The sequence below is a fragment of the Melanerpes formicivorus genome, unplaced genomic scaffold (genome assembly GCF_026170545.1).
Source record: "Melanerpes formicivorus ecotype bairdi unplaced genomic scaffold, bMelFor1.0.p_v2 SCAF_8, whole genome shotgun sequence".
NCBI classification, from domain to species: Eukaryota; Metazoa; Chordata; class Aves; order Piciformes; family Picidae; genus Melanerpes; species Melanerpes formicivorus.
This window is the reverse complement of record NW_027142360.1, coordinates 4865720-4892434: the sequence shown is the minus strand read 5'-3', so window position 1 is coordinate 4892434 and position 26715 is coordinate 4865720. Positions and strand designations below refer to the sequence as shown.

Here is a 26715-nt window from a genome sequence, read left to right as displayed (position 1 = left end):
TCATGGGGCCCTGGTGGGTGCCATGAGTTTCTGATACGCTGGAGAAATGCCAGAATTTGTTGGCAGTGTAGCTTGGAATTAGATATCTCAGGACTAGAGGGGTTCTGATAACTTCAGTGGAGCTAGAATGTAGCCACCAATAATTTTTCTCTTGTGGCTCTGTTGAGCATAGGCATTGGATTAAGCATAATTGAAAATGTTTCTTAATCAGTTTCTTCCTGACCTCACCTGGAGTACTGCATCCTGCTCTGGGGTCCTCAGCACAGGAAAGACAGTGGGTCCAGGGGAGGGCTAAAAGTGTGCTCAGAGGAAAGGAGCACCTCTCCTACAAGGACAGGCTGAGAGAATTGGAGTTGTTCAGCCTGAAGAAGAGGCTCCAAGGAGACCTTATTGTAGCCTTTAAATAGGCCTTCCTCCTTGCAAAGGAGGCCTCTAAGAAAGATGGGGACAGTCATTTTAGCAGGGTCTCTTGCAATAAGACAAGGGCTAATGGCTTTAAATTAAAAGAGGGTAGATTAAGAGTAGATATAAAAAAAAGGCTTTCTTTAACAGAGTGGTGAAACACTGGAACAGGTTGCCCAGAGAGGTAGTAGAAGCCCTGTCCCTGGAAACATTCAAGGTCAGGTGGAACAGGGCTGTGAGCAACCTGAGCTAGTTAACAACGTCCAAGCTACCACAGAGGAGTTGGGACTAGACCTGTGAAGGTCCTTCCAGCCCCTAACATGCTATGATTCTGTGATTCTCTACTACCTGCCTTGATCTGCCTAGGTGTGCATAACTTATGTTAGCTGAGTGCCCCATAACAGATGGTCTGACCTGTGGCGTATTGAGTGGAGAACAGAGGAGGACAAAACATGTGGAAATGCTGCAAATGTATAGAAAAATGTTTCATAATATCACAGACCTCAGAATGAATTCTGATTACTTATTTACTCAGAACCTTCTCAATGTGAAAAACATATGGTATTGTAAAAGATGAGGAGGATCACTGGCTCTCACTGGAGCCACACATTCAGCTGATAGAATAGAATAGAATTAACCAGGTTGGAAAAGACCTTGGAGATCACTGAGTCCACCCTATCACCCAACACCATCTAATCAACTACACCATGGCACCAAGCACCACATCCAATCTCTTCCTAAACACCTCCAGTGATGGTGACTCCACCACCTCCCTGGGCAGCACATTCCAATGGCCAATCTCTCTTGCTGGGAAGAACTTTCTCCTCACCTCAAGCCTAAACTTCCCCTGGCACAGCTTGAGACTGTGTCCTCTTGTTCTGGTGCTGGTTGCCTGGGAGAAGAGACCAACCCCCACCTGGCTACAACCTCCCTTCAGGTAGTTGTAGAGAGCAATAAGGTGTATTCAGTATTCCTAAGGTTGGAAAAGACCTTAAAGATCATCAAGTCCAACCTGTAATAAGGTCTCCCCTGAGCCTCCTCTTCTCCAGGCTAAGCAACCCCAGCTCCCTCAGCCTCTCCTCACAGGGCTGTGCTCCAGATCCCCTTCCCAGCTTTGTTGCCCTTCTCTGGACACCTTCCAGCAACTCAACATCTTTCCTAATCTGAGGGGCCCAGAACTGGACACAGGACTCAAGGTGTGGCCTAACCAGTGCTGAGTACAGGGCAGATTGACTTCCCTGCTCCTGCTGGCCACACTATTCCTGATGCAGGCCAGGATGCCATTGGCCTTCTTGGCCACCTGGGCACACTGCTGGCTCATGTTTAGCCATCTTTCCACCAGTACCTCCAGGTCCCTCTCTGCCTGGCTGCTCTCCAGCCACTCTGACCCCAGCCTGTAGCACTTCATGGGATTGTTGTGTCCAATGTGTAGAACCCAGCAGTTAGATGTGTGATAGAGGACTGGAACAGAGTAGTCAAGCACTGTGCTTTGCATAGAAAAATGACTTATAATCATGTAAAGCAGGGCCCAGAGATAGCCTTAAAAACAGAACAAAACAACCCCCCCAAAACCACACCCCTGCCCCAATTAGCTGTTAAATATCCCAAGTTACATTTATCTGCAGGTGAAACACAACACCCAAAGTCAGACTTTCTCAACACTTCTGCTCCCAAGCACATTTCCAGTCTTTTCAGATGAGTGCTCACCTGTTATGAAGCTGATGGTGGAGCTGTCACAGCAGCTCAGCTCTGGGTCCCCCCAAGTCACCATGGTGACCCGGAAATTGTAATACCACGCAGGCAGCAGGTTAGCTATTCTCTGTAAAGTGACAAAACACACACAGCACTTCAGCAGAAAATTCACCAGCGTGAGGTGTGACATACAAAACACAACAATGTTCATAAAGCTAGCTCCCACGTTAGTTTTGCTGAACAGAATTCTGTTCCCTACTCCACTGGAAACCTCTGACATAGGGCCATGAGGATGAGCACAGGGCTGGAGCACCTCACCTGTGAGGACAGGCTGAGAGAGTTGGGGTTGTTCAGTCTGCAGAAGAAAAGGCTCCAAGGAGACCTTCCTGTGGCCTTCCAGTATCTGAAGGGGGCTACAAGAAAGCTGGGGAGGGACTTTTGAGGGTATCAGGGAGTGATAGGACTGGGGGGGATGGAACAAAATTAGAAATGGGTAGATCCAGATTGGATGTTAGGAAGAAGTTTTTCCCCATGAAGGTGGTGAGACACTGGCACAGGTTGCCCAGGGAGGTGGTGGAAGCCTCATCCCTGGAGGTTCTTAAGGCCAGGCTGGATGTGTCTGAGTAACCTGATCTAGTGTGAGGTATCCCTGCCTATGGCAGGGTGGTTGAGTCCAGATGACCCTTGACAATTCTATGACATTTGGCCTATGGATTTAATGTCTGTGCAGTGGGAGTGAAAGCAGTTGTGACACTCTGCTGCTCGGCCATGGGAACGTGGTCCCAAATCCTACCTGGAGAGGAACCTCTCATTGATTTTTGGGGCAGCAGTCCATAACAAAATTCTGATTTGATGAAGACAGAATGGAAACTGTAGGCTTCTCTCTCTGGGATTAAGTAGGGTTTAAATATTTCCATTAAATAGGTTTTAAATTAGAAGCAATGGGGTTTGACTCTGATATTGTCACTTCCAAAGACTGATCTTTTCACTTTGTAGTATCATTTATTATAAATGAAACCTGAATGAAACATAAATGTCTCATGAGGCACAAATTATGTATAAATACAGATGAGATCTAAATGAAGGCTAGAATGCAGTATGTTTTATATTGCCATATATAATACTTAGGTTGAAATACATTGGCAGGACAAAACACTTCAAATATTCAATTCTATGTATAAATGAAAAGCTTCCTGATAATTAAAACATTGAAAACTGAAGGAAATTGGAAAGAGTGGTTAGCTTTCAACAACTTAGAATTTGGTCTTTTTACAGATCTCTGCTGTTTGCAAAGGCCTTTTGTGTGTGTGTTTGTGTACTGTGTCCAGTTTTGGGTCCCTCAGTTTACAAAGGACATTGAGACTCTTTAATGTGTCCAGAGAAGGTCAACAAAGCTGGGGAGGGGTTTGGAGCACAGCCCTGTGAGGAAAGGCTGAGGGAGCTGGGGTTGCTTAGCCTGAAGAAAAGGAGGCTCAAGGGAGACCTTCTTGATGTCTACAACTACCTGAAGGGTGGCTGTAGCGAGGAGGGGGTTGGTCTCTTCTCCCAGGCACCCAGCACCAGAACAAGAGGACACAGTCTCAAGCTGTGCCACGGGAAGTTTAGGCTTGAGGTGAGGAGAAAGTTCTTCACTGAGAGAGTTGTTAGCCATTGGAATGTGCTGCCCGGGGAGGTGGTGGAGTCCCCATCCCTGGAGGTGTTCAAGAGGGGATTGGACATGGCAATTGATGGCATGGTTTTGTCATGAGGTGTGTGGTGACAGGTTGAAATTGATGATCTTTGAGGTCTCTTCCAACCTTGGTGATTCTCTGAGTCTGTGAAAATAATCCAAGTATCGAGTTTGTGGACTATTCTCTTTATACCTTTCAGAAAAGTGTTGCATCCAATTAATACCAAAATCTTGAAGATGTTTGGACTTCTTCTAGCATGCCCCTGGTGCAATATTGAAGGCACCAGCTGTGCTTCAACAATTTTAATAAGGTACAGAGCATAAAATCAATAAAGTAACTAAGCAGAGTGAAAGAGCAAATTCAGCTCCAAAGGTTCTTACCCAGTGGTAATGCTTCAGGAAATACTTTTTGATCTAAACTGTCAGGCAGCTTGATTTTTGATCTCTCTGCCTTCTCACTGGGCCTCTCACTGTTGTTTCAGAATACACCAGTCAGACATTGCAGTAGAGCATAGGGAAATCTGTGAGACATGGTAGGATTCTGGAGCACTGCTAGAGAACCCAAACAAATCACCAATAGGTACTGGTAGGTTGAATGCCAGAACGGAAGAACTGGGACACATTCGTATTCAAAGTCACAGAATCACACAGAATCACAGAATTGTCAGGGTTGGAAGGAACCTCAAGGATCATCTAGTTCCAATCCCCCTGCTGTGGCCAGGGACACTTTCATTGAATCATAGAATGGTCCAGGCTGGAAGGGACCTCCAAAGTTCACCCGGTTTGACCTCCCCACAGTCAGCAGGGGCATCCTCAACTAGATCAGGTTGCCCAGAGCCCTGTCCATCCTCACCTTGAATATCTCTAGGGAAGGGGTCTTCACCACCTCCCTGAGCAACCTGTTCCAGTGTTCCGCCACCCTCATAGTAAAGAACTTGTTCCTAACATCAAATCTAAACCTGCTCTTCTCTAGTTTGAAGACATTGCCCCTGGTCCTGTCACTGCAGGCCTTTGCAAACAGTCTCTCTCCATCCTTCTTGTAGCCCCCTTCAGGTACTGGAAGGCTGCTATTAGGTCTACCCAGAGCCTTCTCTTTTCCAGGTTGAACACCCCCAGCTCCCTCAGCCTGTCTTCATAACAGAGGTGCTCCAACCCCCTCAACATTCTTGTGGCTCTCCTCTGGACCTGCTCCATCAGGTCCATGTCCTTCCTATATTGAGGGCTCCAGAGCTGTACATTGCACTGCAGGTGAGGTCTCACCAGAGTAGAGCAAAGTGGCAGGATGACCTCTATGGATCTGCTGGCAACGCTGCTTTTGCTGCAGCCCAGGATGTGATTTGCCTTCTGTGCTGCAAGCTCACACTGCCTGCTCCACTAGATCAGGCTGCTCAGAGCCACATTCAGCTGGCTTACTTGCAAGAAATGCTCACTGTCTGATTTCAGACTGAAGTTCAGACAAAGGAATTCCAGTCTTTCCTCCTGCACAGGATTCACAACAGTAAGGAACAATATCTTCTCATTTTCTAATGAACCACATTAACTCTGGAAGATGACATTACTTCTAAGACAACTTGGATCACTCAGGTATTAATCTTATTGTGCTGAGTCATGATTACAAGGCATTAATTACTCATTTGTGAAGTTATTTTTGTTTTTAATTTCCCTGGAGGTTTACACTCTGGATTTACAGTCATGTACCCAATTACAGTTAAGCTGCTGCAGCCAAATTGACTCCACAAATGGCATTATGCAAATCCATTACAGTAAATCACTGGGGCTCTCACAAGCAGCCAAAGTTATGGCCATCCTTTCTGCATACTCATAACTTTTTGAAGAACTCATTTTGGCTAAAATTGCTTTCTGTCTTGTGCTGCAGTGAAGCCCACATAAATTCTGCTCATCTTCTCCAAGAGGAATGGAAAAGAAGAGGAAAATGTCACTTTAGTTCTTCAGAGATGCATGTGCCTACATGTATAGATGTGTTCTTCTAGACACTAATCTCCACCTAGCAGAAATCCTGGCAGAAAGCCTTTGTAGCTTCAGAAACGTGAGGGCTGTTTTCACAAGGACATCTCTGCAGCTAAGCCTCCCAGATGGCACACTGCAAGACTAGCCCACAAGCCCCAAATCCATATTATCAATATCAATTATGTAGCTAAGGCTTTGGACTACTCCCCTTGAGGAGGTGATGGAATTTGTAAAGCCTTGCATGACAAACTGAGCCACAAATTGAAGCTGCCTCAGAACTCCTTAAACACGCCCACTTGCTCTGACAAAGTGAGAGGCTCCTCTATCTCATCACTCTGTTTAAAATATAGCATCATTCAGCTGGCATTCCCTTCCTTTAGAAGAGAAAACACCTCTAGCACCTTGGCCATTTTATACAATCATAGAATGGTCTGGGCCAGAAGTGACCTCCAAAGGTCATCCAGTCCAACCTCTCCACAGTCAGCAGGGAAATCCCCAACTGTATCAGGCTACCCACGGCCTCGTCAAGCATCACCTTGAATATCTCCAGGGAAGGAGCCTCAACCACCTCCCTGGGCAACCTGTTCCAGTGTTCCACTACCCTCATAGTAAAGAATTTGTTTCTCTGCTTTGCCTGGAAAATCATGCCAGGCTTAAAGGCATACATACATCTGCATGGGGGGAACCACACACAGGATCACAGGATGTCAGGGGTTGGAAGGGACCCAAACAGATCATCGAGTTCAAACCCCCTGCCAGAGCTCAGGTCACAGAACACATCCAGATGGGTCTTGAAAGTCTCCAGAGAAGGAGACTCCACAACCTCTCTGGGGAGCCTGTTCCAGTGGTCTGTGACCCCTACAGTAAAGGGAAGGCTGGGAAAATGTCACAAGGTGCCAGGGCACCACAGGCATGGGAAAGCAATAGTCAGTAATGGTCTCTTTACCACAGAGGCAGTTAAGGAGACGGTTGCTGCTATTTCATAGTAGGTTGTCCACTCAGAGGTCATTGTTGCTGGGTTGAAGTAAAACATTTCTACCACATATTTTCTGAACACCCCAAGGAAAGGTCTGTTCCAGCTCAATACAACAGCAGTAGGTCCCAAAGGGTAAAGTGTCAAATCCTTTATTCCCGTGGGTACTGTAAAACAGAAACTGTGGTTAGTGACACTGTGTTATCAGTTACACTTCACTTGAAAACAATACCTTTCCTTACACAAGTCTTATCTATTTCTGGCTTGCTCCTGACTTTGAGAGCTTCTTTGTCCCAAGCAGTTGAGCACCATTTTTTCATCATTTGTTCTCAGTTTCATTATGTTGACTTCTTTCAGAAATGACTACAGGCTACTTGGCTACTTGGGGTTGGCTGCTTTGCTCAAGAGGGCTTAGAAGGCTCCATTCTACTTTGATCTTTAAGGGATATTTCAAGTTGCTCAAAACCAAAGGCATCAAAATCCATAACACCTTGGAAAGTGAAGACTATATATACAAAAGCAACAGTTTGTATGTCTAGTCTTCCATCCCTGGGGAATCTAAAGGTTCTGCCATGTATTGCTGTTCTTGCCTCACAGATGATGACACTGAGAAAGAGGAGTCAAGTGATTTGAAAAATATCACCTAAGGGTCAACTTCTGCAACCCTTACTTGCCTGGAAATCAATTATTCTTCATGACTCAACCAAGGCTACTTAAAGAAGTCCTTTGCTAACATTTGCAAGGGTTACAGAGCCTGCATGTAGGGTCAGAGCTGGGACCAGCACCCAGATTACTTCAGCCTGTGTTAACACACAATTGCCTTTCCCTTCATAAATCATTTGCCCCATCTTTCCTTTGCTTTCTCTAAAGTGTTAAGACTCATTCAGTGAAAGTGAGGATAAACATGGGGAGAACTGAATGATTTTTAAAGTGTATTTTATTTGTTTCTTCAGTTTCATTCCTCATTAACCACCACTGATAATGTCACAGAACAGTTTGGTTCACGCTTGTACTATTTTAATAACAAATTTAATATCCTCTTATGAAATGGAAACTCACCCAGCTGTCGGTTTACTGCCTGAAAATAAACCCCCTTTATAACCAGCACACAAGATGTTTTGTTTATAAGCTGGCTGCCATTTTGAGTTCAGAAAGAAACTTTAGATGGTTGTTAGGCCATGGAGAAAAGGGAAGGAAATGAAGGAAGTTATTTAGCTTGTAAAGAGAGGATTTTGCTCTCTCAAGTGGAATCCTCCTCAAACAGGATTGTGCAGATTTCTGAAGCAACTACAGTCAGAAAGAAAACCAAAAGCATTTGTAAAAACAGTCCAGGGACAGAGATTTAAGTAATAAAGTACATGTATCTATCTATCTATCTATCTATCTACCCATTCATCTATGTATCTATCTATCTATCTATCCATTCATCTATGTATCTATGTATCTATGTATCTATGTATCTATGTATCTATGTATCTATGTATCTATCTATCTATCTATCTATCTATCTATCTATCTATCTATCTATCAATCATAGTATCATAGTATCAGTCAGGGTGGGAAGGGACCACAAGGATCATCTAGTTCCAACCCCCCTGCCATGGGCAGGGACACCCCACACTAGATCAGGCTGCCCAGAGCCTCATCCAGCCTGGGCTTAAACACCTCCAGGGACAGGGCCTCAACCACCTCCCTGGACAACCCATTCCAGGGCTTCACCACTCTGATGGGGAAGAACCTCCTCCTCACATCCAGTCTGAATCTCCCCACCTCCAGCTTCATTCCATTCCCCCTAGTCCTATCACTACCTGAGATCCTGAAAAGTCCTTCCCCAGCCTTCTTGTAGCCCCCTTCAGATACTGGAAGGCCACAATGAGGTCACCTGGGAGCCTTCTCTTCTCCAGACTGAACAGCCCCAACTCCTTCAGTCTGTCCTCATAGGAGAGGTGCTCCAGCCCTCTGCTCATCCTCATGGCCCTTCTCTGGACACCTTCCAGCACCTCCAGATCCCTCTTGTAATAGGGGCTCCAGAACTGGAGGCAGTACTCCAGGTGGGGTCTCACCAGAGCTGAGTATCTATCTATCTATCTATCTATCTATCTATCTATCTATCTATCTATCTATCTATCTATCTATCTATAGATATATTTGCTTACTCTTTTTCCCTTTACTGTAATGTATCATACTCTCATTTCAAATTTTGATCCAGACCCAATTTCTGAGAATATATAAGGGGACTGCCTAGAATGAAAAGGCTGTCATCATGGTCATTGCTTTCATTTAAGGACTGAATTCTTAAGAGGTTAACTTATTTTTTTCTCTGTCACTTTCTTTTCTCCACAGAGAGAAGCAGAATGCTGAAAATCTCTAACTTTCTCCCAAAGGCAGGCTATTTGTCAAAAGGAAAAGCTGGGTGACTCAGGTTAAATATTTCTCTGCAAATGTAACTCCATACACTGAATCTCCTTCTTTTGCCCTTTGTCTTCCTAACACATTTTGTTCAAGTGGTAATCTTAACAAAATTAATGGTACTGAAACAAAAAAAGCTGAATTCTATCCAAAGTGACTATTTAGGAGCCTGGTGGAACCCTGAGCTACAGGCATGGTGTCAGCTGCTCTGCTTGTTGACCATAAAATGACATTCTTGAGAATGTTACTCTTGGTCTTAGATATTCTTATCTTCAAACCTCAAAGCAGGAAGGGATACACAATGGAAGCTGGTGATGGTCTCAAACTAGCTCTCCTTACTCTTAGCAACTGTGGCCTTCAGACTGGGCCACATGGAATCCACATTTGCAACAAACCTTTTGACAGGAGTCTTGCACACTTCACAATGCAGTACTAAATAATTACCTCTAGGAAGTGCCTACATATCTCCATGCACCACAGACCACCTGCACCTCAGGCTGGCTCCTCCTAAGTGAGGTGATCCCCACCCTAAATGACATAGGGACAATCATATATTTTGGTCTCCAAGGGAGAAGACTGTTCTTTCCACAGGGCACTCTGTGTGAATCTTGGCTATAAGTGCTCTCTATGGTTTAAGAATAGCTTAACATTTAAGTGTGAAATATCTATCTTTCACTGAAGGAGTATTTTCCTCACCTCTGGATCAGGCTAGACAATTCAAGAAATATATTCTCACTGAGTGTTCATTGCATTTGAAATAACTAAAATGACCATTTGGTAGTCCTTGGTGGGCACTAGGGCCTAATGACTGTACCACACATATTTAAAACCAAACCAAACACATCTCAAAGAAGAGGTGCAGAGGTTACCAATGGAAAATGTGACAGGATCAGAAGGGGGTCCAACCAATGGTCCTTTCCGTAAGTAAACCACAACTTGGTACTGGGCACCAGGAACAAGATTTTCAATGAGGCTGCTGCTTGAATTCACCTAATAGGAGAAGGACACATCAGATATGAAGTGTTGGTTAATTAAGAGAATATTGAGCCTATGTATGAACTACTCCAGTTACAAAAGGCATGATTCTGAACATGCTGGCATCATTGGCTAAAGCATCATTCATTCATCCCCAAATGCCAAACCTGTAGAAGTGGTCAGGACTAACCTGATGAATAATCTGATATGGAGCATCACTCCTGCCTTGCTGTGTAAGGTCAGCTGTCACACTGCAAACCCACTCTTTCCTGCTATCAAAGTTTACTGAAATAGTCAGGCTATATTATTCATATTTAGGCTGGATTATTTGGCCTGTGTGTTTTCAGTAAAAGCCTGAGGCTTTTCATCAGCCATCTGATGAATCTGCAGCTATGTGAGCTGAAGGCAGCGTTATTTAGAATACCTTTATTTAGAATAAACCAAACCAGGTTGGAAGAGACCTTCAAGATCATCGTGTCCAACCCATCAACCAATCCAACCCACCTAAACAACTAACCCATGGCACCAAGCACCCCATCAAGTCTCCTCCTGAACACCTCCAATGACGGTGACTCCGGAAAGCTCTCTTCGGAATGCACCTGAAAAGTAACTGCATGGTGAAATCAGAGAGGAATTACTCTCTTTGACCTCCCTTGCACAGCACTACGAAACGTCAGGGACAGTGTGATTTTTCTTTTCAGCTTGAAACATCACCATTACAATTTCTGCTGTGCCACACCAGGTTTCAGTCAGAGCTGGAGGCAGAGTGCCTGACAAATGATCCCTCGTCTGATACAATATGAGAAGCCTTAACTCCCCAAAAGCCAGTGAACAGCAAATGTGTAGAGCAGCTTTAAGGAAAGGATCTCATGTGCCCATTCTAGAACTGCAGGCTGACGTTTCCTACTGGTATTTCCTTCACAACCCTCCCAAAGTCTGGCCACAGCCACTTGTGCACTGATGGTTTAACATAATGCACTTGAATATATCAGTGCCAGCATAGATCTAGGGAGGAACAGAGTTTGACTTTAACAGCTGCTTTGGAGAGCAGAATAGAATAGAATAGAATAGAATAGAATAGAATAGAATAGAATAGAATAGAATAGAATAGAATAAACCAGGTTGGAAGAGACCTTCAAGATCATCATGTCCAACCTATCATCCAACACCACCTAATCAACTAAACCATGCAACCAAGCACCCCATCCAAACACTTCTAAATCATGCACAACATTAGAACTGAATCCAACTCTGAACTGAATTTTCCCCTTTTCAGCTCCTCAAGAAGAATTCAGACCATCAGCCATTAATAATTCTAGGCACAATAAGCTGAAAAAAATTGATTAGAGGTGGTACAAATATCTGTAGCAACAGAAAGAAACTGTATGTAGGCCTTTCTACCTACTAGCAACAAATGTGTATTTACTTTTACTGATACTTATTTCTGAGTTTGCAGATGAATCCTGCAATATTTACTTTAATTATGCATGTATGTGCCTGTGATCTGTGGTTTATAATCACCTGCTGTATTGTTTTGCTTCCTGATTAAATTACTGCACTTTTGATAAATAGAAGGAAGTTACGAACTGGCTCTGAAAAACAGTTGTCAAATGGTCATGGAAAGGCACTTCTACATGTGCAAGCTCACAGCCATTCTTGGAATAAAACTCAAAATATCATAGTATCATAGTATCATTCAGGGTTGGAAGGGATCACAAGGATCAGCCAGTTCCAACCCCCCTGCCATGGGCAGGGACACTCCACACTAGATCAGGCTGGCCAGAGCCTCATCCAGCCTGGGCTTAAACACCTGCAGGGACGGGGCCTCGACCACCTCCCTGGACAACCCATTCCAGGGCTTCACCACTCTCATGGTGAAGAACCTCCTCCTCACATATTTTCATTAAGATTCATTGTAAAATGAATCTCTAATAAATAACTCGCAGGGCTAATCACAACATTGGAGATAAAGATTTATCAGGAGATTTAGCAATCTCCTTCCACTCCCATGGGTGAGTTGAGGGTGCATAGGGCAGCACTGCAGTCCTTTGCATACTCCTCCACCACACACATTTAGAGACCCAGACAGAAGTTGTGTCACTGCTCAAAAAAATGACCTCATCAGAATCTTGGTAAGGTAACTGAGATATGGGCTAAAAACTCTTTCTAATTGAAACCATGTTCCCCTGGTTTGTCACAGCCACAGGATATGACATCGGTTTGCACTTACTAAGGGTTTCAAGTAAAAGAAAACAACCATATTTGAGGGTTGGACTTGATGAGCTTCATAGGTCCCTTCCAACCCCTAACATCCTATGATATTTGAGGGTTTGGGATTCTTGATCATGATAAACATGTCCCATAAGGCAGCCCTAAAGAATTGCTGTTGATCCAAATCCCAGGTGGTCTGAATTACTATTTACTTTCCACTGCTGACATCTGTGCTCTACGGATGAAAAGGAAAGCTGACTACTGATGCCTCTAAACTTCCAGAAATTTAGTCAGGTTCTATATTCATATGCAGGATATCTAGGAAAGAATTTATGATAGTTTGGTGGCAATCATGCATGTGAGCACTTTGCTTAATACAAGTGGATTACATCATATGGCTAAGTGTAATTATAACATAGCAGCGTTTTGCTTGCTGCCAGAAAAATGCCTCAAAGGGTACAACATAACTCAAGTTAGAATGAAGGATTTGCCACAGTTGGTCTAACAGACATAAAATTTTAACTCTACTCTGGTTTACTACACACTTTAGTTCCCCACTGCTGTGCACTCCTCTGCTGTGTACCAGCTGTATCCCTTTATATTGCAGAAAGGAGAGCCTACTGCTGTGCTCTCCAGCCCTGAGCCCAACAGGGCCATGACAGTCCCAAACAGCAGGGTGTATGTAAAAAAGCTTCAGCTTAGTATCATAGTATCAGTCAGGGTTGGAAGGGACCACAAGGATCATCTAGTTCCACCCCCCCTGCCATGGGCAGGGACACCTCACACTACATCAGGCTGCCCAGAGCCTCAGCCAGCCTGGGCTTAAACACCTCCAGGGACAGGGCCCCAACCACCTCCCTGGACAACCCATTCCAGGGCTTCACCACTCTCATGGTGAAGAACCTCCTCCTCACATCCAGCCTGAATCTCCCCACCTCCAGCTTCATTCCATTCCCCCTAGTCCTATCACTACCTGAGAGCCTGAGAAGTCCTTCCCCAGCCCTCCTGTAGGCCTCTTCAGATACTGGAAGGCCACAATGAGGTCACCTGGGAGCCTTCTCTTCTGCAGACTGCACAGCCCCAACTCCTTCAGTCTGTCCTCATAGGAGAGGTGCTGCAGCCCTCTGATCATCCTTGTGGCCCTTCTCTGGACACGTTCCAGTACATCCATATCCCTCTTGTAATAGGGGCTCCAGAACTGGAGGCAGTACTCCAGGTGGGGTCTCACCAGAACTGAGTAGAGGGGGAGGATCACCTCCCTTGACCTGCTGGCCACACTTCTCCTGATGCAGCCCAGGATCTGACTGGCTTTCCAGGCTGCAAGTGCACATTCTACCCCTTACCTCTGTGCAGTAGTGCTTTTCAAGCCTTTGGCTTTCCTTTTGCTTTTGACAGGTCAGAGAGACCACAGACACGATGGTGCTGTTCCCACCACTCTCTTGTGATGCTGTCCAGGATGTCAGGGCAGTAGTGGAGCTTAGCACTGTCACGGTCACATGCTGGGGCTTTTCAGTGAGCTCTTCTATCCATTCTCCTGTGGGGCCTGAGACATGTCCCAAAAACACATGTAAGCAAGCCACTCTTGTTATGTATGTTAAAACACCCTTGTTTACTACTAGTGAAAGAAGCTGGACTGACAGTTGCCCATCTCCACAGGCAGTGAAGATGGTGGCCCCTGGAAATAAGCCTGTGGTTGGTGCCATTTCACCTGATGATGAAACACCAATGTTTGACAATTCAGACTACAGTGGTCTCTGTTGCTTACCAGAGCCATCACCCAGCACTACCAGATTTCCCCTAAAGCAATGTTTAAAAGCAGTGATATTCAGTACTGTAGAAATCATTGACAAACAATTAAATGATAAGCACACACATTTTTTGGCCTCTCCACATGCTAAAAGCATCACAGAATCACAGAATGTTAGGAGTTGGAGTTGACCTCAAAAGCTCATCCAGTCCAACCCCCTTGCCAGAGCAGGATCACCTAGATCACACATGAATGTATCTGGGCAGGTTTTGAATATCTCCAGAGAGGGAGACTCCACAACCCCCCTGGGCAGCCTGTTCCAGTGTTCTGTCTCCCTCACAGGGAAAAAAAATTTCCTCATGTTTCCATGGAACTTTCTATGCTTCCACCCATTGCCCATTGTCTCTGCTGGGCCTGGCTCCATCCTCTTGGCATTCACCCCGCACATCTTTATAAACATGAATGAGGTCTGTGACAGTTTAGGCTGTGCCTTTAAGAAAAGGATAGCTGCAGAATTCTCTAGCTGAATGTTTGGGTGTAAAAAGGAAAACAAAGATTAATTCTAAAGGAATGCCATTGGTCAGATGTGAGATGTACCATAGCAAATACCTCTCACATTCTTTTCTCTCACTCACTCCAGCTTCAGTCTGTCTTTCCTTTCTTGGCCAGAATGCATGCTGCTGATCCTGAACTGAAATGGATAAGATAAGCTGCTAACTTTCTTAACAACTGCTTTGAGCCTAACTGGAATTCTCCTAACATTCTTTTTCTACTCTTCTCTTTTTTGTCTAATTAACTGGAGGGGAAAGGGAAGGGGGAGAGAGGTTGGGGGGAACCCGAGGTGGGATCCTCCTAGAAGGAGGATTTCTGTGTTTGCTCCTTTTCTGGAAATTCTTGTCTGATATTGTAACTACTGTATATTTTGTATATATTCATTGCATTTCATTATTGCTTGTAAAATACAGCTTTTTGTTCACTTCTCTGGCTGTGCCTAGCTGAGTTTTTGTGGGTGCAGGTGGATTAAACCACTACACCACTACAAGGTCAGCCCTCAGGCTCCTCCTCTTCAAGCTGAAGAGCCCTCAGCTCCCTCAGTCTCTCCTCATACGGAAGATGTTCCACTCCCCTCATAATTTTGTGGCTCTGTGCTGGACTCTTTCAAGCAGTCCCTGAGGTCCTTCTTGAACTTCTTGAGGAGCCCAGAACTGGACACAATATTCCAGATGTGGCCTCACCAGGGCAGAGTAGAGGGGGAGGAGAACCTCTCTCGACCTACTAACCACAGCCCTTCTAATCCACTCTGGAATAGCACTGGTCTTCTTGGCCACAAGAGGACATTGCTGGCTCAAGGTCAACCTTCCATCTGCTAGGACTCCCAGGTCCTTTTCCCCTTCACTGCTCTCCAATGCATGCTCCAAATGTACTACAGCCTTGATGCATGAAAATCGAGTTCACAGAGGATAACCACACTGAAGGATCTCATTCTCATGCTTTTTGAAGAATTTTTTGGTAGAGAACTCAGCTCTAAATGTAGATAAAATAAGCACTTGAAAAATAACTCCAGTTAGATTTGGTAAAAAGTTGGTATTTAATGAAAATCATCATTTTTTTCTTGTCACAGTTAAGTGACACTTGTGACAGCTCTTTGCTTGACATCCCTTGCTGGTACTTTACATTTAATGAGAAAATGAAAGAAACCCCAGAGCAAGAATTTGTGGTAAGCTTAGCCTATAGGGTTTGTCATTCCATACTGTTATCTGGGTGCCAGAGAAATGTTGTGTAACACAAGCCACTAACTTGACAGGAAGATTCACTGGCTGAGCACTACAAGGATAAGATAAAGCTGAAGCTATGAGCAAAATTTATTCATGGCAGCAGACCTACACCTACTCAGGTGAAAAAGGAAATCTGATCATTAGATTAGTCTCTGGAGCCAGTGGATACGTTTGTAGCTCTTACTATTCAGAAACTGTTTCAGCATTGGCATTAAGGGAACTGAGCTACCCCATGTCGTGGCCCCAAATTGTAGTCCCCACACAAAAAGCCTGTTCAGGTAAATCATAGAATCATAGAATGGTTTGGGTTGGAAGGGACCTCCAAAGGTCATCTAGTCAACCCCTCTGCAGTCACCATGGACATCCTCCACTAGATCAGGCTGCTCACAGCCTTGTTGAGCCTCGACTACCTCCCTGGGCAACCTGTTACTGTTTGAAGGGGGAACTTCAGTCTAGTCCCTGACTGCAAAGACTGAAAGTAAACTAAATTATCATGGGATGTAAAAGGAAAGTAAGGATAAGGTCTGTATAATTAATTGGATTGCTGATGGAGATATGTAGTAGAGGCATAAACAGTTCTTTTTGCTTTTTTCTTCTCCTGTTGCTTCTGCTTGTAGCTTCTCCCTCTCTCTTCTGTGGCCTTGCCAGGGCATCTCTGTTTTGACTACGGTGCGAGGTAACGGAAAGGAGAGAGGTAGTAGGAGAGAAGGAGAATAGGTCCCCTGGATCCATCCAGGGGGGCCTGAGAAGTTTTTGTGTTGTTTATAAATTGTAAAAAACCCCACAAACATATTGTACATCTGCTGTATATTTTGCCCATACTCACTGCATTTCATATTTCTAGATTTTAGTTTGCTTGTAAATAGAGTTTCATTTGCTTCCATCCCAAGCTGAGCTAGACTGGCAATTTTATGTTGGGGGCATATTTGGGGGGGATTAATTTCAATCCACCACATACTGTATCTTTCACCTATAAAAGTATTAAAACCATAAGAGTGTTAGTGGAATTCCGTTATCACAGTATCACAGTATAACTTAGGTTGGAAAGGACCTCGAGGATCATGGAGTCCAACCTATCAACACAGACCCCATGACTAGACCATGGCACCAAGTGCCACGTCCAGTCCCCTCTTGAATGCCTCCAGGGATGGTGACTCCACCACCTCCCTGGGCAACCCGTTCCAATGACGAACGACTCGCTCGGCGAAGAATTTCCTCCTCACCTCGAGTCTAAACCTCCCCTGGCGCAGCTTGAACTGTGTCCCCTTGTTCTGGTGCTGGTTGCCTGGGAGAAGAGACCAACCCCTTCCTGGCTACAACCACCCTTCAGGTAGTTGTAGAGGGTGATGAGGTCACCCCTGAGCCTCCTCTTCTCCAGGCTAAACAACCCCAGCTCCCTCAGCCTCTCCTCATAGGGCTGTGCTCAAGGCCTCTCCCCAGCCTTGTTGCCCTTCTCTGGACACCTTCAAGTGTTTCGATGTCCTTCTTAAACTGAGGGGCCCAGAACTGGACACAGGACTCAAGGTGTGGCCTAACCAAAGCAGAGTACAGGGGCAGAATGACTTCCCTGCTCCTGCTGGCCACACTATTCCTAATGCAGGCCAGGATGCCATTGGCCTCTTGGCCACCTGGGCACACTGCTGGCTCATATTCAGGTGGCTGTTGATCAGCACCCCCAGGTCCCTCTCTGTTTGGCAGCTCTCAGCCACTCTGACCCCAGCCTGTAGCTCTGCATGGGATTGCTGTAGCCAAAGTGCAGCACTCGGCACTTGGACTTGTTGAATGCCATCCCATTGGACTCTGCCCATCTGTCCAGTCGGTCGAGGTCCCTCTGCAGAGCCTTTCTACCCTCTAACTGACTAACATCTGCCCCTAACTTGGTGTCATCTGCAAACTTGCTGATGACTGACTCTACCCCTTCATCCAGATCATTGATGAAGATGTTAAAGAGGATGGGGCCCAGCACTGATCCCTGGGGGACACCACTGGTGACTGGCCTCCAACTGGATGTGGCACTATTCACCACCACTCTCTGGGCTCAGCCCTCCAGCCAGTTCCTAACCCAGCACAGAGTGTAGTGGTCTAAGCCACGGGCTGACAGCTTAGCCAGCAGTTTGCTGTGGGGGACGGTGTCAAAGGCCTTGCTGAAGTCCAGGTAGACCACATCCACAGGCCTCCCCACATCCACCAGATGGGTCACCTGATCATAGAAAGAGATCAGGTTGGAGAGGCAGGACCTGCCCTTCCTAAATCCATGTTGGCTGGACCTGAGCCCTTGGCCATCCTGCAGGTGCAGTTATTGCCGCCAGGATAATCTGCTCCATCACTTTCCCTGGCACTGAGGTCAGGCTGACTGGCCTGTAGTTTCCAGGTTCCTCCATCCAATCTTTCTTATGGATGGGGACCACGTTGGCCAGTTTCCAGTCGTCTGGGACCTCACAAGTGAGCCAGGACTGGTGGAAAATTATGGAGAGTGGCCTCGCCAGCACATCTGCCAGCTAAGATGATGATAAAGCTAAGGCTAAATAATTACTATTTGCAAATGTTATGAGCTTCTAAGACACATTTTTAATTAGTAATATACTCAAGTACTTGAGTACATTTCCTTTTAATATGAATATTTCTGCTAGCCTTATCTACTGTGTCTTGTTGCAGCATTCATGATCTGGGGGAGACACTATCCTTCCCCAGGTAAAATTGTGTAGTGCTGCAAGTATTCCCTCATTCTCACGGTATGGGCATTCTGTAGGCTATATCTATTTCCTTCTGTAGAAAAAGGTACAAAGGTGATCACAGCCATCAGAAGGATAATAATCTGAATTCACCAATCCCTGTCTCACTTGCTGATCTAATTGTCAGCCCTGATATTAGTTTGTGTGGTAGTGTGTTATTACTTTGTCTTTTACTAAATCTTCAGTTTAAAAACCCCTGGGAGTCCACAGGGAAATAACAAATTGCTTTTTCTCTTCTGAATTTAGCAGGCTGGCCTATTGAATCTACTGTAATTTGCCCCATGTCCTCTCAGAGACCATGTAATTTCAGAGTTCAGAGCCTAATTGTGCAGGCCCCACACTCTCAGCCTGAGATATGCTTCACACCTAACCTGGTACATATGGTCTCCAGTAATAAGGAAGCTGAGTATTTTAAAAGAATCTCTATAACCACCAATTTCATTCTTGGGATAAAATCCTCTCTTTGAAAGACACAAGGGGGTGAGCCTGTTTCAGCGAGCTACTTCTGAACACTGGGCAATGACTCTATCAAATACACCACCTGCTTTCAGTCCTTAGCTCTGCCAAGATGGAACAATGGAGGCCCATCTGGGCAGGATATAATATGTAACATATTTCCTTCTCTAGCACAAGCAATTGCAGAAGACCAGACTCTTCTAATCCTGCACAGATGCCATAGTTGCCACAGTGGTCAGTCTCTACATTATCTTGGTCCGGGAGAAAAAAAGAGAGATTTGTTGACATACTTACTGATGTAAAAGCTAAGTGTTTTGGCTGATTGACTTCCCCGAACTTCACAAGAGCCAGAGGAGCTAAATGTTGTTACAGACAGCTTATATTTTCCTGGTTCTTTCAGTTCAGCAACAAACTTGTGAGTGTCTTCACTTACTGTCAGAAATTCTGTGGAGTTCTCTAAATTAGGGGGGGAAAAGACAAAAACAGTTTGTGGATTAATTGAAATGTGAAAGGCTGCAGCCACTTTGCAAACAATTTATGAAAGACATGCTAATACACTTCCTGATGTGGGATTAATAAAAGTCTCCCAAAGGACTGGATTTCATTTCTGGCCATCAGTGCAAGAGTAATTAATGACCAAGGTTGCAGTATAGGTGTAGGTGAACAATAAACCCAGGCCAAACTTTAATTCTGTGGGAGGGAGGACAAACCAGCATTGCCAAGACAGTGCAAGTGACTGGCACAGAAGAAAAGGATTGTTTTCCATCCATTGCATTCCTTTTCTGCAAATAAGAAAAGCATTTACCCTCCATGTGGGAAGGCTTATGAAAATTGCTTGTCAGGAAATAGAATTGATTTGGATAAAACAGACTTTACAATAGAGAATCTTTAAGCATTATGGAGATTTCCTTGCAGTGCTATAATTTCAAAATCACAGAATGTTAGGGGCTGGAAGGGACCTTGAAAGCTCATCCAGTCCAACCCCCCTGCCAGAGCAGGATCACCTAGAGCAGATCGCACAGGAACACATCCAGGTGGCTTTTGAATATCTCCAGAGAGGAAGACTCCACAACCCCCCCGTGCAGCCTGTTCCAGTGTTCTGTCACCCTCACAGGGAAAGAATTCTATCTCCTGTTTCCATGGAACTTGCTATGCCTCAACATCCACTCATTGCCCCTTGTGCTGGCATTGGGCATCACCCAGCAGAGGATGGCTCCAGCCTCTTGGCACTCACCCTGCACATCTGTACAAACATGAATGAGGTCAGCCCTCAGTCTCCTCCTCTCCAAACTAAAGAGCCCTCAGCTCCCTCAGTCTCTTCTCATAAGGAAGATGTTTTACCCCCTTCATCATCTTTGTGGCTCTCCATTCACCACCATAGCTTCCTTTTGGCCTAAGGCATATGTTTGGTAGCTTTCCTCTGAGACAGCTGTTAATGTGAGTCTAGACTATCTTTCCTCTGAGCCCTGTCCAGTTGAAGTTCCCCTGAGAGCCTCTCAATGGCAGAAAAAACATACATAGTACAATGCACCTCCTTTGTCTCAAATTCCTATCAACTCTTTTCTCCTTTCTCCAATACCAGAATGGATTTATAAGTGAAGTGTAAACAGTGCAGCAATATGAACAACAGTATAAATCTCGTGTAATGACAAAGAATTGCAAACTGCAATTTGCCTCTCCTCCCTTCCTTTTATGACATCCAGCCAGATCTGGATGCTATTCAGTGCAAGAAACTTCCCAAGAAATACAGGAGATCTAACCAAGCCCTCTGAAGCACAGTGCTAGGTAGTTAATAGCTGGTAAAGGAGGCAGTCTACCAATGGTACTACAAAGAAGAGGTATGAAAAGGGTATAAGCGCTCTGTCTTACCTTCCCTTTCAATATTGATATGGAAACCATCGAAAGCAGTTGGTGGCTTTGGTGGTAACCAGGTCAGCACCATTTGTACAGGAAGGAAAGTAGGGGGCTCTGGTGTGAGTTTTTCAGATGTGTTGACATCTTTGGCTTCATAATCCCTCAAAACTGCATTGACAAACTCCTCTTCCCCCTCTGATGACTCAGCTTCGCTTGGCCACCAGTATGGCTGTGGTGTGGTTTCACGCTCGGTGTTGTTATCGCGGTACTCCTGCCAGGCTGCAGTTGTGTTCCCTGCGGGAGTTTCAGGTGGGTTCTCAGAAACATGGCCAAGTTTTTCTTTCCTTATGATTTCTTCTGGACCCATGAATGATTCTTCTGCAAAATTCCCACTGTGCTCTTCCCAGTTGTTTCTGTTGATTGATACAATCTGAACAGAAATGTTTCGAGGTGGGTAAGGAACTAAAAGAAAAGCAAGGGTTAGTCTTTTAACAGGTTCCCCAGAGAAGTATTGTTTGCAGAAAACCAATGCATTTAGGGGCATTTTGAAATAGCTTATTGAGATTCTCCTTTTACTAACATATCCTCACTAGCAGAAGTGATTCTAGAAGGATCACCACGGGTATGAACTCACAGAAGAATCACAATTCAAGAATACCAGGGAAAAAATAATTAGAAGTGAAGTCACAATAAATCAGACCCCAGTGCTATTACAGCAACAATGCTACTCAAGTGTGAATTTGTAAGAGGGGATCTTAATTTATTTTATTGCATCTTCCAGAAAGATTTTTATCATTGAAAAAAAAAAACCCAAACCCCAACCAAGCAAACACAAAAACCCAACCCCAAAACCTTCTGCAGCAATGAATTGAAAAACAAGTCAAAACCAATGTATGGCACGGGCCACATTTTAAAAGGTATGACCTTCACGTTGCTGTAGGGCTTTTCATATGCTTTTAGCAGCCACCTTTTCACAAGCACTGAACATCAGTTTAAATTTTAATAGTTGTGAAAGCTTGGTCTTAAGATATAGGTCTCCAGAAGACAAGATTCTGGCACGCAAAGAAGTTATTTCAACTTATGCCAGGAAGAGAACACACAGCATTTTGTCTGCTTCACTGTAACTCCTTGTCTGTCTGTCCTTACACAGGACAAGTGCAAGCAGCCTCTGCAGACAGTTTTGATTGGCACCTTTTAAGTCAGCAACTTTACAACACACTAATTTATCTAGCTCCCCTGTCCCAGCCATGGCCGCTTTATCCATGGCCACTAACACAAACTTAGCCACTAAAATCTTGTTACAGGTTGTGTAAAGAATGAGTGATGGGCAGGCAGCAGGAAAGAAAAATGTGACCTCTTTGGTCACATTCTTATGGTTCAGTGTCTCAATACATTTAGAATCCTCAGGACAGAACTCAGCTGGCATCAGTTGGTTTTGCTCTGTTCGAGGCAATGGACCAAGATTAGTGTATTCATCTGAAGATTTGGCCTTTTGCTTTTACCACTGGTTCATTTCACCTTGAACCTTGGAAAACATCTGTGGTCCAGCAGATTAACAGAAAAGTTCTGGGCATCGTCCCAGGACCAAATTAAATTAGTTCTGGACCCTGAAAAAACCCTGCAATTTTCAGGAAATTAAAAGTTCATGCTTCAGGGCATAAACTGGCCATCAAGTGGGGAGACTATGACATTCTCCTCTGTGACAGAAGGCTGCACAATGAGGAAGGCCTTCCCCAACAGTTTAGCTATGATTCACTGCGCAAGGAGACAGACCAATATAGAGAGATCAATAGTATGCTCAGTGCAGCTATTGATGTGCCTCAAAAATTAATTCCTAGCACAAGGCCTAGCATTTCCCAAGCAAAGCATAATTTCTTTCCCAAGAAGCAGGTTTTATGACAAAATCACTCATGCCAATTCCTCTCTCCACTGCACTGCACATATAAAACTAAGTACTAGCCACAGCATCCTCCTCCCACACTCCTGGCCAGGAGTAGCTCTCAGGACCGCTCCCACACACCCCCTCTTCCCTGTGGGAGCAATCCTCTCCCCGTGGCAGAAATGAAGGTAGCCACACAGACTTGGAACAAATGGTATGGAATGATTTTCTTCACCTGTTCTGTGCTGCTTGGGCTCATGCTGGACCCCACTGTATTCCACCAGCGTGCTTTTGTTGAAGGTTGCTTCTGACACCAACTGAAAAGTGATGTTACTGTAGCATATACCTGGTAGCCAGTGATTGAAAACTGTTTTACCTTTAAAGAAATCTGCAGAAGGTTTAAAAAAAAAATAAAAAAGGGAAGAAGAAAGGAAAAAAAAATAATAAAAGAGGGAAAAAAAAAGCACCAAACATTCACTTTCTGATAATGCAACTGCAGATGCTGACCTGGCAGCGTTTCAGCTGTTTGAACATTGCTCAGCCTGCCCTAAGATCTGCAATTCTATCAGTCAGTTTGCTAACATTTCTCCTGGCTGCCAAAGCCACTTTGCTACACAAAAAATAATAAAGAAAGAAGTTCAACATCCATGAACTACTGTTCACAGGAAAACCAGAAAGGGAACTGAATCTGGCAACCTGTTCCACATGACACTGTATATCTCTTTAGCTCTTTAGCCTCTGACAGTTTCTGCAGAGCATTAATTGGGCACACAAAAGCTTCCTTGGTCTTTTGCTGACTGAGGCACAACGTTCAGAGTAGCTGCTCAAAGGGCCATCCACCATGCAGCTGAGTACCAGCCACGGTACTGAGAGCTGAGCTTGCATCCATCATCAGTACATGTGCAGGATGAAGAGGAGTTGTTTAGGGCTATTTGGCTAGGGGAAGGAGTGTGCAAGCTGATTAGTGACTCTCCTAATTCAGGCTGACTTTTTTACTTAGCAGCAGCTGCAGCATTACAACCCCTGGAAATACCTATTAGCTGTAGCAGAAAAAAATTACTGCTTGGTATGTCTTGTGCTCTCTAGAAGGAGGTCACCTATATTTTGTGCTTTGGTCCAGAATCAGTCTCCCTAACTTTTGGCACTTGTCAGCATTGAAAATGTGATTTCTAACCCCACCCTGTTTTGAGGTGAAAAGACTCCAAAATTTCCCGACCTCCTTCTGGAGGTTCCTATCTCCCTCTGCTGACCATAGAAAGAACTAACAGCAGCCAGCCCGACTGGGGGAGCCTGAGCTCAGTATTTAAAAGTCCATACAGCACCTGCTGGATTGCTCAAAGGCATTTTGCCGCCGCCAAGGAACATTAAACCACTGGGGTTTAAGGGTCTGCAAGAGTATGGAGGTAGCTTTCTCGCCTCTTAGGATGCTTTCCATCTGAGACAGATGTTATGCTTAAGCTATACTGCAGGGCAAAAGTTATCAACAAGAACAAAATAAAGTGTAATTTGCTCTTATTAGACTCTTAAGATGGTTAGACTGGTTGCTTAAATTGGTTAGACTGCCTAGATCATTAGACTGATTGCTCTTGTTCAGATTATTTTAAGAAGATTGAAGTCTATGATATGCAGCAGGGTTCCTTAGCTCAGGGACAGTACTGAATGCTACAGTAAGATACAGTACTATACAATATAGTACTGTTAGCACTGTGTCACTCTGTGGTTATACAAAACTACCAGGTTTAAATCCCACACCAGGAATCAGGTATCCTGAAAGGGTTTCCCAGCTCTGGGGCATCCCAAAGCTCTCCTATCAGCTATTCACCAAAGAGGAAATCTTGGCTAGAGGGAAGAGGCTGGGAATTACTTTTAACACTTCCAACTGGCACAGAATGTCTTCCAGGGATCTCAACAAGTATATCTGGGAAGTAGAAACATATCTCTGGCCTTCCTACTAGGTTTTGGATTTTTCCCCCCTCCTTTCTAATTTTCTTTTGTATTTGATTGTGCAGCAGCAGGGAAAGCTTTTTTGCATTGTAGTGCACATGCTTGTTTGGAAGCAGCAGAAACTGGGGCAGTGTGATGGGTTACGCCCATCCTGAAAGCAGGGTGGGGGAGGGCTTGTGAGAGCTTTGCCCTCCCTGGAGGGGGTTTTCCCCCTGAGAAACTGAGTTAGTCTGTTCCACTCCCCCTCCCTGTCCAGCAAGCCTATAAAAAGGAAGACACTGCAGCCATTAGCTCTCTTTTTTGGCTCCTGCCTTGCCTGGATGAGAGGACTGCTTCTCTGCCACGTGGTCAGGCCTGGTCCTCCTCCCTGCTACTTCCATGCCTCTTCAAAGGACTCCAAAGGACTGGTTTTGTATACATATTTTTCCATATATATATATATATATATGTTGTTTAAAGAAATTTTTGACCTCTCTACTTCCAAACTGACTCCAAATTGTTTCACAGTAGATTAGCTCCTTCTCCCCCCCTTTTTTTTCTCTCAATTGGGAAAGAGGAGGGGGGAGTGGGGGAGGGATTCTCAGCCTTGCCCCCATCTGAGCTTTTAAATCCCAGTTAAGGTTCAAACCACCACAGGCAGCCATTCCCAGTTTTTATTCAGAAAATTAAAAGAAAAATGATTAAAAACATCCAGACCATCCAGTCTCCCTCTAAAACTCAGAAGAAAGGAAGTAGGATGGGTAGTGAACCACCGGTTTAATTTGAAGCCCCATCCCATACTTGATGATTTAAAATCATTATATAAGCAGAGATGTTAGCAGGAATAGAAATCATTATAACCAATAGAAAGCATTATAACCAATCCATGGCAAAACCACACCTAAGACCACTGCATAAAAGGAGTGAGCATTAGGTGTTGGTGGAACATTTTCCTCCTACCTTTGTAGAGTATCGTTCGGTAGTCTTTTCCTTCCCAATAGCTTATGTTCACCCTGGTGAAAACATTGTACTTCTCTGGGTACTGAATTTCAAACAGCACTCCTGTTTCTGGAGATGGTTTGTAATCATAGATAGAAACACTGCTCACAGGAAGGGGTTCTAAAGTATAGATAAATAAAAGAGAGAGAAAAACCAAAGGAAGAAAGGAGCAGATTAATAGGCAAGATGAATTCTTCACACACATACAGGATCATAGAATTGTTAGAGTTGGGGGGGACCTCAAGGATCATCCAGTTCCAACCCCCTGCCATGTGCAGGGACACCTCACACTACATCAGGTTGCTCACAGCCACATCCAGCCTGACCTTAAAACCTGCAATGATGAGGCTTCCACCATCTCCCTGAGCAACCTGTTCCAGTGTCTTACCAATGGGACAAATGTTCCATGTACAACACCAATGGAACAAATGTTTGTGCTAGATACGGCACAGGCACTCTTTGATCCAACAGGTGATATCTGGGGCTTCAAAAGAGGTCTGGGGCAAAGTTTCCTGGGATATTGTTGAAGGGAATATTTGTGTGCTCCTCCCACAAACAGTTTATGTTCTTGATGCTTACACTTTATCAGAAGTATTCCCTTATTTGCCATAATAGTGCAGTTACTATTTAAGCACTCACAGCCATCACCCCAGAAAGACTTCCACCTTCAATGATTGCCAGTCATGTAAAAACACCCTGACAAACTAATAGAACCCCTGGAATTGCTCACAACTTTGGCATAAATGTGACCTTTAAGGATTATCTGAGAAGCTTATCAGTGTATTTTGTTATGTATTCATTTCTTTATTTAATTGGTAACTCGACAGCCCCCATTCCCATCATATCTGATGAATAAGTGAGGGACAGAGGAGTGAAGTGCTTTGCTGGAGGGCACAGAGGAAAGCAGTGCACGGAAAGGAAGTATGTGAGGAACTGCTGATCCAGTGCTCTGAACTCTGAGCTGGGTGGGCTACCAAAAGAAACACCCCCCCCGCCCATATCCCATGATTTGGCAATCCACTGTAGCTCCATCAACCAAGGAAAGCTGTGT

The 26715-nt window shown here is 44.6% G+C and overlaps 1 protein-coding gene across 1 annotated transcript in view; it reads right to left on the bottom strand.

The window, feature by feature from the left end:
* PTPRO (protein tyrosine phosphatase receptor type O) overlaps positions 1-26715 on the bottom strand; it is a 233714-nt gene that overhangs the window by 61257 nt on the left and 145742 nt on the right. Inside the window, exons 3-10 of the mRNA XM_068141874.1 lie at positions 25626-25784; positions 22978-23130; positions 20879-21325; positions 19304-19465; positions 13643-13842; positions 9983-10103; positions 6678-6871; positions 2110-2221 (exon numbers count right to left, since the gene is read on the bottom strand). Of these exons, the coding sequence (XP_067997975.1) occupies positions 2110-2221; positions 6678-6871; positions 9983-10103; positions 13643-13842; positions 19304-19465; positions 20879-21325; positions 22978-23130; positions 25626-25784 (1548 nt within the window). The remainder of the gene's footprint in view (positions 1-2109; positions 2222-6677; positions 6872-9982; positions 10104-13642; positions 13843-19303; positions 19466-20878; positions 21326-22977; positions 23131-25625; positions 25785-26715) is intronic.